This window comes from Tenebrio molitor, chromosome 4, assembly GCF_963966145.1.
Source record: "Tenebrio molitor chromosome 4, icTenMoli1.1, whole genome shotgun sequence".
Lineage (NCBI taxonomy): Eukaryota > Metazoa > Arthropoda > Insecta > Coleoptera > Tenebrionidae > Tenebrio > Tenebrio molitor.
The window spans coordinates 10,267,950-10,283,579 of record NC_091049.1 but is presented as its reverse complement, the minus strand read 5'-3'; the positions used below and the strand labels follow the sequence as shown (position 1 = coordinate 10,283,579).

The 15,630-nt window shown below is 34.5% G+C and overlaps 1 protein-coding gene across 4 annotated transcripts in view; it reads right to left on the bottom strand.

Annotated features, from left to right (window-relative positions):
- ATPCL (ATP-citrate synthase) overlaps positions 1–15,630 on the bottom strand; it is a 43,439-nt gene that overhangs the window by 27,516 nt on the left and 293 nt on the right. For 2 of the 4 annotated variants that reach the window (XM_069045804.1, XM_069045808.1), the window contains exons 1-2: positions 1,695–1,854; positions 551–766 (exon numbers count right to left, since the gene is read on the bottom strand). In XM_069045804.1, the coding sequence (XP_068901905.1) occupies positions 551–755 (205 nt within the window). In that variant the 5' untranslated portion in view covers positions 756–766; positions 1,695–1,854. Of the gene's footprint in view, positions 1–550; positions 767–1,560; positions 1,855–15,630 lie in introns of those variants that run through there. The other 2 variants (XM_069045805.1, XM_069045807.1) reach the window with 2 other exon arrangements.

Sequence of the window (15,630 nt, the reverse complement as noted above, 5' to 3'; positions counted from 1 at the left end):
ATTTTGCACTTATAAGGGGTGTCAGCGAATCGAAACAATGACAACGAGCGTGTTTTCACATACAACATTGTAATCATTGTATCTCGACTTACTGTATTAAAAAACATTTCTATTTAGAGATATTTCATTACTGAAGATTGTAGTTACGTAGGTACGAGGGCGGGGGCTGGTGGCGTAACAAAATTTAAAATAAATTAAACATGACATTTGGTATTTTGGTATTTTTTAAAAATCCACCCTCCTCGCTATATTTTTGCTCCATCACTGATGCAAGTATTTTGCACAGGTTTTGGTGACTCTCTAAGTTGTTCTTTCTTTGGGTGAAGTCTACTAAATACAGCACTGACTTCTTTTGTAACATGTATTATGTTTTAATTAATAAACAAAAAACAATTTACAACTCAGTGCGACATGCAATTAATTTTGTTTTTCACTGTAGTGACACAAATGTGGTGACCGAATGGTGTTAGAAAAACAGGAATAAATTTCCTCGCTACAGTTGCCTTAGAAAAAATTCAATAAAATTAAATTTGTACATCTAACAACATACCTAATTTCCCCCTCCTTTTGATCAACTGGTCGGGTTTAACCACCAATTTCTCTGTTTTCAACCAAGGGTTGTTGGCAACGAGTTCGGCGAATTTTGTATCCGGATCAACAGAAGCAAATCGACATTGGACGGCGGCAGTTTCGCCCGACAAATGTTTGTTGATCAAGTTTTTTCCTGTGGCTTCTCTTATCGCCTTCGCTGACATTTTCGTGTCGCCTTAAAAAAAAAAGAAAAAAATACAAAATGTCCCTTCGTTTGTTCCTCATCCTTTAGAATCGCACACGCAGTTCAATCTTAAACATTGTACGATTAAAAATGGCGGATAATACGAATAATTACTAAAAATTAGTGGTTGTCAAAGAAAAGAACGATTTTCAATGTTTACAATTCACAAGAAGATTAAATATTCACAGTTTTTCTGTTTAATGACTTTAATTGTGCAACAATCGATATCTGATTAATTTTTTTTATATATGTATATTCTTCTTTTCCAATGAAAATATTTTTTAATTATCAACTAACCAATTATTTTTACCGGGAAAGTCAGCTGACGCAGCCAAGCCTTGACAAAAAAAAAAAAAATGTATTTAAACTAAAAGAATGTTTAACCTGCATGCGTAGAAAATTTCTTTTCCAAAACCTAATTGGTGCGGTGATTTTCGTGTCTCGCTTCTAGTGAAAGTTAATGAAGTTAATGGAACAATTAGAAATTTGGCCACGACGATCGATGCGATAGAAATCAAGTCCGAACAGCCGCAAATGTTGAGGAAAAGATTTGTCCGGAAAAACCCGACTTCCCAGGTCAAGAATTTGCACCTCGAACTGACACAATTTTGACGTGACGTTAGCAATTATTTGATCGGACCCGACCACGTTGAAATTTATCGGAAAAATTGGATTTCGATTCGACAGAGGGTGACCTTCTCGCCTGAAAACGTTCAAAGCCGACACGTGTGCGCTTAAGTCAAAAACACCTTATCCGCTAAATCAAATTTTTTTTACGATCCTACCTCAAATCTCACGCCACGTACGAACTCACTGACGCGCGTTCTATGCAATCTTCTATTTAAAGGACGACCACTTCATCGAGATTACCTCGACTGTGTGACGATATTTCCAATAATCGGACACTCGACAAACTTACTTCAATTCCTTGACTCGGTTCGCAGCGCACTCTCCACCGTCGCAGCCGTTCGAAAACTGACCCGATTCCAGCAAATCGCGTGAATGAAGTATCGTACGATATGTGCTGGGGGGACGCACCGTCCTGCCCCGTCGTGGTTAGAGGTCATTCCTTTTGACTGATGGAAACGCTAATCTAATCGATTTATCGATGGAACGAGACACGCACCTCCCACCCGACAGGTGTTTTGACGAATTTTTACGGAAAACAAAATTGTCGAGGGTTTGGTGACGAACCTTGAGCGACACCCTTCACCGTGAACCGTTACAACGGGGAAGGTCTGGGTCAGCGCCTGATTGGCGCGATCTGACCTCGTGTTCGAGGCGTTTTCTTCAGATGTCATCCGATTCGGAACGCGGCACCTTGAGCATGAACACTTGAACTCTAAAAATGCGCTTTTTATTGTTTTTTTAATTATTTCACACTTTTTTGCACTCACACGTCGATTTTTTTAAAATGTTAAATTTGTATTTTAACACAAATAAAATAACTACATGCACCTGCGACAAAGTAAAATTTTATTACTAGGTATATTTCAGACAAACTAAACGTTAATTTAAGTTATTTTTTAAAATACGCCAATAGTCTAACGTTAGTTCTGTACTATGATCGTTCAAAAACAATGGATAGTATCGGTAATTTCAAAAGAATTTTTTTGTTGATGCGATTAATCTCCGTCAAACACCAAACTAATAACGAAATGATGAAAAAATCCTTTATTAAACAAAAACTAAATTAATTATCAAATTATGGTTTATCACAAAAACATCACTGAACAAAAACTAATAACAAAATAATTACCAAAAAATTCCACGAAAACATTAAACACTCCAGAATCTGTGTAACTATCGATAGTACAAATCCCTGTCAATGGAGCTATCGATGATCAGAAAGAATCGACGTATCGACAGTTCTTATTGCTAACATACCTAATTGGCTTTTTTGTTAATTAAATTTTTCCGTGAGCATTTTTAATAGTTTATCGACAAGAGGTTCACACCGTGTGGGAAAATGTTTTATTCATTGAGTTAACAAAAATGTTATTAGTTCTACCAAAATTCTTGCTGCTTATTCAAAAAATAAAAATATGACTAACAAAAATTATTACGTGATTTCCGGTATTCGTCAAATTGTGTTCGTGTTAAACATATCGCAGGTTGTAGGAAAAACTTCTGCCCCCTGCATGTTTTGGATTAATGTTTTTATAAGTTACTACACATAAGTATGCCTTATTATTTATTAGTAGGAGAAATATTAGCTCTAAAAATGTAAGCAGTTCAGGGTGGGACAAAAAATTAAAAATCGAAAATAATTTACACCTCTGGAACGGTTCGATCGATTTCGATACCTATGAAATGAAACACAGGGGTAATTGTTTACTTTACCTACTTGTGAAATTTTCGCGTTTTTTCTGACTAGACACCCTCAGGGCGTCCTCCTAGATCGTTTCCCACCATTTAAACCTTGTGCAAATGCCTTTTTTTCTCTCTTGTTGTGTTTCAAGGTCGGGTCAAGGTTGCATCAATGTCTAGTATAACTAAAGCGCAAGGAAAATTCATTTTTTGTTCGACACTGTCAAAATTTAAGAATTTTCTCCTGTGTAAACGGATTTTGATAAATTTCACAACTTGTCAAAACGAAACGTCAAGCTAATTTTAAAGATTTTAAGCGAGGTAGCTCGGTGGCCGCATGGCTGTCGGAGACAGTGCTCCGAGGTCGCGGTCCCGGCGCTAGTGGGTTCGAATCCCACCGAAGGGGGAGGATTTTTTCGAAGGAAGGAAACTCCGCCGGGCCATGGATGTGTGTGTATGTCTAGTAGGGGCTGACGGTAGGGTGGTGGAAGGATGAGCGACACTCTCCCGACACCACCGCCAGGTCAGCAGGGTTCAAATCCCAGGCCGGATGGCCTCCCATGGATGTTGTGTGTTGTGATATTCGTGTTGTGTCGTCCAGAAAAAGGAGAGGAGAGAGGGTGGGCGTAGGTAGCCGGGGAAAGTACCCCGGAGCCCCGCCGCACCACAAAGGAAAAAGAAACCAAGCCGACCATAAAAGGTACCTGATAGGCCTGTTAGGTGAAAGGGGAAAGGCAAAAAAAAAAAAAAAAAACTTGTCAAAACGAAACGTCAAGCTAATTTTAAAGATTTTAAGCGATTTGGGTTCGTCCAACAAAAAAACGTTGTATTCAACTCGTTCGTGTGTAAACTGGGCCTTCAAAACGCTCGTTTTACTCGCGTTTTAAATAGGCCCACTCATGCCAAAAAAGGCCCAATTTACACACGAACTCGTTAAATAAACTACTATTGCACAAGGTTTGAGTGGTGGGAAACGATGTAGGAGGACGCCCTGAGGCTGTCTAGCCAGAAAAAACGCGAAAATTCCACAAGTAGGTAAAGTAAACAATGACCAATACAGTGTCCTCGAAATGCATGTCAAAAAAAAATCGGTAGTTGGTGACGAGAATTTTTTTATTTAACTTCATTCATCGTCACGAACTACCGATTTTTTTAACATGCATTTCGAGGACACCTGTATTTGCGATGAAACCCTTTTTTATACTTTGGTATCATAAGTGAGTCTTGGTGAAACTAAAAGTAGTGTCACAAAGGAACTTTATCGAATTTTGATGGTAAAAGTTAACTTTTTGTATCTCATTGTAGTTTTATAAAGTATAACTTTTTGTAACTAGAGCTTTTTACTTTTACTTTTTGTCACTCATAGCGAATAATTTTTCTTTCCGGGAAATAAGACAAAAACAGCAAAAGAACATTTATTTATTATAAATATTTATAATGCAATTCACTTCTCTCCAACAAAATGCACTTTCAATTCGAACACTTTGAAAATTTTCATAAACAACTCTAGATTTCTAGATCAAATTCGACAATAAATTTGTACGGAGACCATTTTTAGTTCATTTTTCTTCAAAATTCGATAAAATCTTGTATAAAACACGAGGTAAAAGCATCTTTTTATCACACGGCGTGTTGTTCATCGAGACACGCCTGGTAATAAAAAGTATCGCTTTTACCTCTTGTTGTATAAATAGCTATTTTGTGAAACTGTTTTGGGTTTTTTTTAAATACGTATTACGTTGGTATTGCTGTAATAGCACGCTGGTCGGCGTTCGGCATCTCTAGCGAGCTCCTGTTAAAAATTCAAACATTTAAAATTTGACTCAAGTCAACGGCGCTTCCGAATTCGACTCGTGCTATGCACTCGTCAAATTCATATCCCACCACAAAAATAATCAGCATAACATTGACTACTCGTCGTATTACAACTGAACATTTTTGAAAAAATATTTGGTGTAATAATTTTTTTCTTGGATATTTAAATTAAATATTTCTCCTACGGTTGGCTTAAAAAAAAAAAACGGTAACTGTCAGAAAAAGTTCTGTCAGATTTTATTAAATTTTTATAGTTTGAAACGGCCTTTTAGAATTTAGGTTAAAAAACTGCACTTAAGTGTCAGAAAAACAGACACAAATTGACATAAATTGACAGATTAAATTTTCAGTTCACATTAGGTCAAATTTCATTTCCCGTTTTTTTTTTAAGCCAACTGTACCAGTAAGTCACTAATAAGTAACTTCTAAAAAATACAGCAAAAAAATAAAATCCCGAAACTAAATTTCAACTCGACTGAGCAGAAAATGTATGAGAATAAATCTGAATTTTAAACATTTTCAACTCGCAGCCATTTTTATTTTAACAACTATTTTGAATTTTCGAAATATTTATCGCAGTAAGGTGCAAATTATACTTTTTTCGAATTTTGTTTAGAAAATTTGCATATGAACATAAAATCTCAATAGAAGTAACTTTTTACTATGGCTTTTGTAGATAGCTTTATAACAAACATTGTTGACGATTTTTTTTTAATGTTAAATTTCATGTGCACAGGAGGTCACGAGGTAACTGGAGTCGGTTATATTTTTAGTCTTCAGACTAGCTGCGACAATTGCCGTGTAAAATTTTGATAGACACAATATACGAGAGCTTTTTATCAATTATTGTCCCTGACATACAAGCCGTTGACTGCCAGATGAAAAGTTGTGTTCTTCCGAACTGTCAAGTTACGTTTAACTATGTATTTTTGTTTAAAAAGTGTTAAGTTAATTCCGTCGTGGTGTTCGCAATTTTTTAAAAATAGATAAAATTGAAACACGAGCTGTGATAAAATAACTCTGCAAAAAGGACTTATCGCTTCAAGACATTTATAAGGATGCGTTGAAAGTGTTGGGTGACTCCACGTCTTCGTATCAACTGGTCTCGAGATTACAATTTGGGAGTCTTGTGGAAACGTACCAGGTACTGGCGAGCCCAAAACAGTCGTTACGAAAGAAAATATTGATTTTGTCCATGATATATGGTTCTGACTGATCGAAGAGTTACTGTCAGATTTATAGCGGAAAGATGTGGCTTTCCACTTGCATAGGTAGTTAGGTAGGTACTGTAAAAAAAAAAAATTTGCACGATGAATTGGGGCTCAAAAAAATCTCGACGTTGGGTACCAAAAATGTTAACGGTGCGTGAGGTATATCACTGCTGAGACCAATTTGGGTCCATCACTATGATCCAGAGTCAAAACGCCAAAGTATGGAATGGAGACATAAAAACTCACTCCCCACTCGAAAATTTCGCCTCACCATCTCAGCCAACAAGATCATGGCAACAGTTTTTTGGGATTTTGAAGGAGTATTTTTTGTTGATTATTTACCACGTGGGCACACCATAACTGGTGAATATTATGCAAAATTAATACCAAAGGTTCGCCAGGCAATTAAATAAAAACGACACAATGCAGGTTTTGAAAATTTCCAACAGCACCCTATTTTCTTAATCTAGCCCCTACTGACTATTTTTCAAAATTAAAAGAACATCTTCGATGAACCCATTTTTCTGCTGATGAAGTGGTGATGACTTCGGTGAATGAAACAAGACAAAGATTCTTTTTTCCAAAGGCATTAAAGCTCTTCACCATCGATACGCTAAATGTATAAACCTTTCAGGGGATTATTTTAAAAATAAAATAATTTGAAATTTCCAAGTGAAATGCTTCTATATTAAGGGCAATCACCACTTTCTCCATTATACTTAAAATGCTGTGGCATCCTAGATTTGTTAACAATAGTTTTTTCATATGTTTTGGGTTATTGTCACGCTGACATCGTCATGCAAAGTATATTGTCAATGGCAGACAACAACACGTATCGGAAATAATATCCAAATACGAGGGGCGATTGATAAGTGCCAACTCTCATGATCGATGACGCAGAAACCAAAATGCGTACCGAAGCGGCCTTACTATTCGAACTAAAAACATCGGTACCATTTTATCACGCTTTACAGATTATTTGTGGGCTAATTTATGTCGATATTTATTTAGCGACAGGTCCCTTGATAATGTCCGGCATTTTAACCCAAACCGTTGGACAGTGTAAAATGCAAATTTGGCGCCACCCTGAAAATTCTAACCAAACGACCGATGTTTTTACGTTTCACTTATTGAAATTGGGCTCCGCCTTCGCGCAGCTTTTGTCAAGGTCATCGATCATGACAGTTGGCACAAGCTCTACCCGTGATAGGCAAGAAGCAAAAAATTAAAAAAAAAAAAGTCGAGTTATTTTTCAACATAGTCTTCTTTTAGCTCGATATACTTGACCCAACAAATTTCTAACTTTTTCAAGCCTTTCAAAAAATAAGATTTGTCAAATTCTGCAAAATAGGCTTCAGTTGCGGTAATTACACACGAACTCGTTAAATAAACTACCATATCATCATTTTACAAATTTTATCAAAGATTCATGATGAAATTCAAAAAACGTAAACCATTAACATTTGCATAAGGCAAGTTGGGTTATTTTCTGCACAACTTTCAAAGTCAGACTGTAAAGAGTGTTTTTTTTTATTTGGCGTCGAAGTAGGCGTTGGAGAGTCGATTGAGAGCGCACCACTCGTGTAAAAGCGTAAGATTTAAACAGCTGATCCGTGATCCGTAACCTGTATAGTGCGTTCACAATCGACAGTTCAACGCCTACTTCGACGCCAAATTTAAAGAAACACCCGTTACAGACTGATTCACATAACTTTCCGACCCTAACGAAATTTAAACACGGCAGCAATACATTTTTCATTCATAACTTGATCCAAAAACATGAATTATTTTAAACTTTTGTATGGTTTGGGCATCCCTCACAAAAATCTCAATTATAAAAATTTAAAAATGGCAATAATCGACAATATCTTTTTTTTTAAGAAATTAACTCATCAATCATCAATATCATCATACTCGTATATCGATCTTTTCGCCAATGGAGCACATTTTAATTAACAATAGTATATTAAAGAACAAGTTTTATAAGGGGTGATTTGGCGCACGAGTCCCAGGTGTAGAAAACGAGCCGTAGGAGAGTTTTCTATGGGACGAGTGCGCCAATGCCCTTATAAAACGAGTTTTTTTATGTTATTTTTTCGAATTTGCACTCTTTTTTAATTTTATATAAAAAAATTAAATTCTCAATTTCTAGGGAATTTTGTATTAATTGAATTAATCTTTGATGCTGTATATTATTAATTTTTTATCCGATTTGAATAAGTGGCACGTCAAATGAAATAGTTCTGAAAAATTTAAATCAATCAAAAAACAGTAACATTTTATTTTTAGCCAATAACGATCGAATTACAGCGATAATTTGCACTAGTGCAATTATCGATAATTTGCACTGTTGTCAATAAATCACCTTAGATACCAATTCAGTGCAAATGTCATGACCGTCAACGATCAATTTTTAATAAACACAGAATTATGTTTATTTGGACTTATCATTTAAATTTTTCTCGTGTATGTCAAATTGTCTCATAATTTCCTTTTGTGCGCTTCGCGCACTGGAGAAAATTAAATTATCGACAATCTGACATGCACTCGGGATATAATATATTTATAACACTTCAATACCAACAAAATTAAAAAAATTCTTGCGTCCAGTTTTTAACAGATGATCATCAACTTCTTTTTTTCAAATTGCACTGTACATTTTTTTTTATTCAGTATTGTAGAGATTTGTTTTCTGAAAACATATAAAAATGCAGAGAACTATACTCATTCATTAAATATAAAAGTCAAGAAATTAACGAGTTAATGTACAAAATTTAAAAATCAAGTGACCAAAATAAACAAGAGAAAAGTTTGTTCTAAATGCTCGAAACGACTAAGTAAGCTCTAGTTATTTGACAGTCACGTTATTTGTCAAAACAGTTTGATAATAATAAACATTGATGATAATAATAATAAGCATGTTGTTGTGGAAGAAAATTTCCAAAGACGTGTGGTGTGGCATTTTTAGAAATAGATTGGACTAGTGGGGTCCTTTTTTATTGATAGCAGTCTTAAACAAACACAATATCATATTATTTATTATCGAACGAAATAAGCAACTTTCTGAATGAAACGCCATTTGAGGAGCAACTAATCAAATCGCATTATGTCCAGTCGAGGTCAAAATTCAGTTTGAAGTGGATTTTTAATCCTCTATAACTACTTTACAGCCCTACCTAAAGAAACTGCTAAAAATAAAATTATATCTCTATTTAATTTCAGTTTGAATTCTGATGCTTGCATCAAAACGTATAATGTCCATCGAGGTAGACGGATCAAAACGCATTATGTTGTTTCATTGGCATTTTGGATACATTTTGGCATGTATCTAACCTCAAATTAGCGGTTTCAATCGTGTCTTTTAGTTTATAAATTATAAGTTTCAATTAAAAATCTTGTCTAGTATTAGTTTGGCTTTTCAATTAAGTGTTTACCTCGGTTTTTACAATGTTATAATAAATTTCACGATTAACAATAAGCATTATGTCCAAACATACCACAACAAAACGCATTACATTCACTAGAATGAATCAAATTGCATTATGTCCGATCTTTTTTTAATATTTTCTAAATATCTAGGGTCTTTTTGATCTAAATGAGATCATTAATGTGATTCATCTAACAGAACTTCTCAAATGGCCATTTAGTTAACGTAAAGTGAATCGAATTAGAAAATATACGTTTTTTGCTTCTACCCAAAAAACTGTTTTATGTGCCATAATGCGCTTTGAAGAGTTGCTCCTCATTTGCAGTGTTGAACAAAGTCGTGTTTCATAGGACGGCGCCATACCAATACCACATAATGCACGCATGAATGCTGTGTTTTAAATAATCATTTTGATGATCGATGAATGGGTACTTACGGACCTATTGGAAGGCCCGCTAGATTCGAAACAATCGAGACAACGTTTATTTGACCCCACCGGGTAGCCAAAAAGAGTTAAGAAAAAGTATAGTACAAGTGTGTCAGAAAATACCCCCAAATTTTTCACTGAATGTAAAGATGGGCATTTCTAGATTAGATTTTCTATTGTTTACAAATTTGGTTACTTGATTTTTGATTTCCAATTTTTTTCAATTAAAATAAATTTTTTGTTGTAATATAGGTATGTATGTACGGATATTCAAAAAAAAATCTCTATAAGAAATGTCGAAAAAAATATCGAATCGGACAATGTTAAGTGTTTTTCGAACTATGTACATATTTCATTTTTGATATGGCATTTATTCAAATCGGATACACAATAAGTATACAGCGTCAAAGGTTTTTCGTCAGTCACCCGGTATATCTGTATATTCTTTTAATTTTCAATATCCTGAACTTCTATGTTTTTATTTTGTATTTTACTATAATTATTATTATAAATATTTACATTCCAAAGGTATAGGAGCGTGTAGGTAGCTACTACATATAATCTATTCATTTTGATTGTGACCACTCCCTAGTAACTTTTCAGTTGCTAGGTTATTGATAGGGAATTTTAGATAACACTAAATCCAGTCGCAGTTGGCAACTCTCGGAGGCGCCATTTTGACAGAAACGTCACGCTCACAGAAGACAGAACGGAGAACGACTTGCGCAAACGTTTTTCGACGTACACTGTGCGCATATCTATAAAATTGAGTTTTGGTACAACATTTTAAAATTCAAAAACAAAATGCCACGTCGTCTTCTCAAAGTTGGGACCAAACGGTTAATATTGACTTGTTTCGAGACATTTATTGAAGCCAACGGGAAAACAACTCACAAAGACGAACATCACCAATAAAGTTAACTCTATTTGTGCTTTTTTGTTGTACATTTTGGCTAGTAAGTGTTGTAGTTTGATACCTTCTGCCTTTTCATCCCCTGTAAATTATTTTTTTGAACTTTCTGTCTGATTAGTTTTTATCTGAAAATATTTGTATTAATCAATGCTAATTGATTAGTAATCCCCAGGCACTTTTCGCGTTTGTCTTACTGCCAAATGACCATTTCCTTCGTTCTTCATTAATATCGAGAATTGCATGAGGTGATTTCGAAGTTTTTACGTTAAATAATCTGTACCTGGATATAACCCCACTTTTCAACAGACGTGATCACAGAATCAGACAAACGTTTTTAGTTTCTCCTACTTCAAATATTGATTTCCGTTATTAATATTGATAAATACATTAAAATCATTGCTTTACTACCATGGTCAAGTTTTAACAATTCTGACATTTTTACATCATGTTCACACCACACAAATATTTAGTGTAAAACGTATGCAGCAGCAGCACACAGCTAAACAGCGCCTACTATGTTTTTCGTTGTGGTCACAATCAAAGTGAATAGATAATACAGCGTGATCAACAATGACTGAGTCTGTTGGCAATGAAACAATTGAAAATACTGGTGATTTTTGTCTAGTAATTGGCACTGACCACGCACTGACCGGATTTTTTAACTTGAGATGACATTAAAAACATTCTTGGTAATGCAGGTTATGTTTATACTATTACAAAAATTAACCTTCGTTGGTAAATTTTAAATTTGCTAAATTTCATTGTTACCAACAGACTCAGTCATTCTTGATCACTCCGTAGTAAACTGTATGGGGTGACGTCTTATCTAGAAAATACACGCTATCACCACTTAAACTATACACACATATCTGTATAAATCTTCGGACTGTCTGATGACTTTATTCGGTCGATGAATTCATAAAATTTAATTTTTCGCATGAATAAATGATTATCGTTCATTTGTAGATACACTTTAGTTGGTTCTTAGATCTGGATCAAAATAAACATTTTGTTCAGAAACAGTGAAAATGATTGAACAAAAGGTTGTTCCTGTTTCTCGGAATCTAATGTAGCACTTATGTGCTAATAATAGTGCGCTCTGGAAGTTATCTCGAGTTCTAGACTTACTAAAAATATCTTTCAAACATGAATCGTGAGCGATCAGCTTAAATAATATGTACATAATTACATTTTTCTAAATAAATGCTCAAAATCTTCCTTTCTATTTGGAAAAATAATTTCAATATGCTAATTTTCTCTATATGAATAACCAAATGATATCGTGCGTTCATTTAAATTTATCATCAAAGTTGGCGTTGGAGAGTCGATTGAGAACGCACCACTCGTGTAAAAGCGTAGACTCAAACAGCTGATCTGTAATCATTTATCCGTACAGTGCGTTCACAATCGAGTCTTCAACGCCTACTTTGAGGATAAATTTAAATGAACGCAGGATATGAAATTTTAATTTTCATAGATGATATGTACTTCTTAATTGATTCTTCGTTAAAAAAATACCTACTTTTGAAAATGATGAATTCAAATATGTACAATCGCGGCCATCCAAAAGTGAACGATAGCTTGCGAAAATTTCCGTATTTTTCGTTAGATAAAATCAGGCTGTATTCATTGGCGTTCGTGCAGCAGGCGTTACTATTTTAATAATAAAAAGTTGTAATAAATAATTTTTAATAAAAATGAGACTGAGAAGTAATTAATACATTATTAAAGTGAAAGTAAACATTAGTAAAGAAACCTTTCCAACACTTATTCGCATTGGCCTCTCAAGCCTGTTTTCTTGCCAACCCCTCTTTATATTGAAGATGCAAGTCTTACTGCAATGTAATTCTCTCGCCATAGCAGCCAACGACCAATTTTCTTCTAACTTTGCAATAGCCATAGCTGTCTGCGTCGGAGTGAGATGTGGCATTTAAAAAAAATAGTTTCAATAATTTTTTTATCGCTATTGTCAAACTTTGACATTTTAGGACGCTTATGATTTAAAGTAAAAATCAAACTAAAAAAAAACGTTCACTTTTGGATGGCCGCGATAGTACATATTTTCACATTATACGATAGGACAATAATTTACAATAATCCTGTATCTTTCAAACTAATAAATACCTACCTACTTGGATTCCTGATTTAATTTTTAAATACCAAAACACAATGTATGCTTTGGAAAATGTATTTTGGGTTGCATTTTTACTTGGTCAGGCTCGTCATCTTAAATTTATGTGAATAATCTTGTATACTAGACGTCAAAGTCTTTTGGCACAGTAATTTTAATAAAATTCAGATATCAAAATTTTCACATTTTTTTATAATTATGTACTATGGCGGTCATAAAATTTTGATCAGCAAAATTGAGGTTAAGAAACTCTAAAGCCTATTTTTTACAGGCAACGTCAATTGATTGACAGAAGGTGCACAACATTTTTAGACCGCAATAGTACTTAATAATATGTACAGTCGATGGACAAATAAAACTGGGACAAAAATGACAACCACATAAATTCAAAATTTACAAATCTCCATCGTTTATTACGGCTTTATCCCTTTATCACAAATAGGTTAAGTTTGGTATGACATAGACACTGACAAATACAGTGAGCGGCAAAAGTATGGAATAAATTCATTAAAAATTAAACAAAATTTTTTTCAAAAAAATCTTTGGACAGGTCAATTTTAGTTTATAAAACTACATATTTTAATACAAAATAAAATGCCAAGCAGTCATTTGTTTTCGAGTTATGACGTCATCGATAGTTTTTTAAATGAAAACCTCCTATTTTTTTTCTTGATTCTGATAGCCCTTTTAATTGTCTAAACGCCAGTATAAAAATTTTGTTACCTTACATAAGGAAATTTTTGAGAAAAAAAAATAAATTTATTGTCCGCCGCAGTACTAAAACATTTATTTTTATAAACAAAAATTGACCTGTCCAAAGATTTTTTTGTATATGTATTGACAATTCAATAGTCTGATTTACATAGATTAAATTTTAAGTGTTCCAGTTTTATTTGTCCATCGACCGTAATTAATCTAGAATCGAGCCAAATGTATTCAAAAATTTCCCTCAAGCTGGCAAAAAAGCAAATTACAAAAGAAGTCCCATTTTATGTAGTGTACAAGTTTTATTTAAAAGCATTTATTGTTGTTTTTTAAATTGATTTTCATCAGATATATGCTGTTGAATGGAGTTAGTAATGTGATATTGTTGTTTTGTTCTTTGAATTTTTTACTTATCTACTGTAATTGGTAAAATTTGAAGGCCTTGATAATTTCTGGACAATCTCTTTAACTGTTCAAAAAAAAAACACTCGAGGTATTAACCCAATAAATGAACTTGCAATCAAATCAATTCTTCACGCTCGGTCCCCCATAAACACAATTCAAAATAGTGGGTCACATTCTAGTGAAGCGTTAACTATTGTTTTCCTGTCCAACGTTGTCAGATTCTTCGATAATGAGATTTTCCAAAATATGTGTCAAAGAGTTCATGATTCCTTAGTACACACAACTGGACGTCCTTGTTCTTTGTGATCGTTTTTCTAAATCATGTTAATCGGATGCATTCAGATTTGTCTGCCGTAAGCAGAGTCTGCTACTCCTGATCTCTGACGTCAATTAAAACCATTTACATTTCTAATTCGTCACTCAAAAAATTGTTTTGTCGTCAATCATGCATCGGCTTCAAGCACGGTATAAAATAATTGATCTACGGTCATTGATGACTTTACCTGCTTGTGGAATTTTCGCGTTTTTTCTGGCTAGACAGCCTCAGGACGTCCTCCTACATCGTTTCCCACCACTCAAACCTTGTGCAAATGAATTTTCCTCGCCCTTTAGTTATACTAGACATTGATGCGACCTTGAAACACAACAAGTGAGAAAAAAGGGCATTTGCACAAGATTTGAGTGGTGGGAAACGATGTAGGACGACGCCCTAAGGGTGTCTGTCTAGAAAAAAAGCGAAAATTCCACAAGTAGGTAAAGTCAACAATTACCTGATCTACTGCTGTACAATTATTTATTTTAAAAAATATTTCAACTCCTTTCAGAATTAACTTTGTGGGAAAAATCAATCAAAGCCCAACAATGGAAACATTTTCCCACAATTAAAACTTCACAAAGAGATTATCAGACATCGTTTCAGTCGTCAGTCCAGAAACATTTTTAGCATAAAATTATCATGCAATTGTCCCGAAATGTGACTCCAACAACAACCTGAGACACAAATCTTCTAAGAATCGATAACTTAAGTCTCTGAAGAAGCGACACGCCCTACTCCGACCCTGTTTTCCAAAATGCTCAACTAAGAACGTGATAACTGATAAAATTGGCGAAAATAACAACAATTGATTTTTGTCGGTACATCTCTTATATCTTATCTTCGTCATTGCTTCGATCTCTTGACATTCATCGGATCATCGGATGTGTGGCGACCTTCAACAAGGATATTATAGGTCGGGAACCTGCATCCAGTCACCTACTGTCACAATTTACAATCGAAGTACTCACGGCAGCACTGTGTGATGCGTGCCCCCCTTTATTTACTACACGTGTTTCGTATAATTACTCGGTTCGTGTAATTTTCGGGTGTTTACGACGTGAAAACAGTCATTATTCGTATTTTAATTCTGTAAACATTCCACACTCATCCATCACGTATTGAGGAAGTAAGTTTTTGGTTAGACGAATTATTCTCTTATGGTGAAAAAAATTTTGTTTATTCAACGCGAACCGAG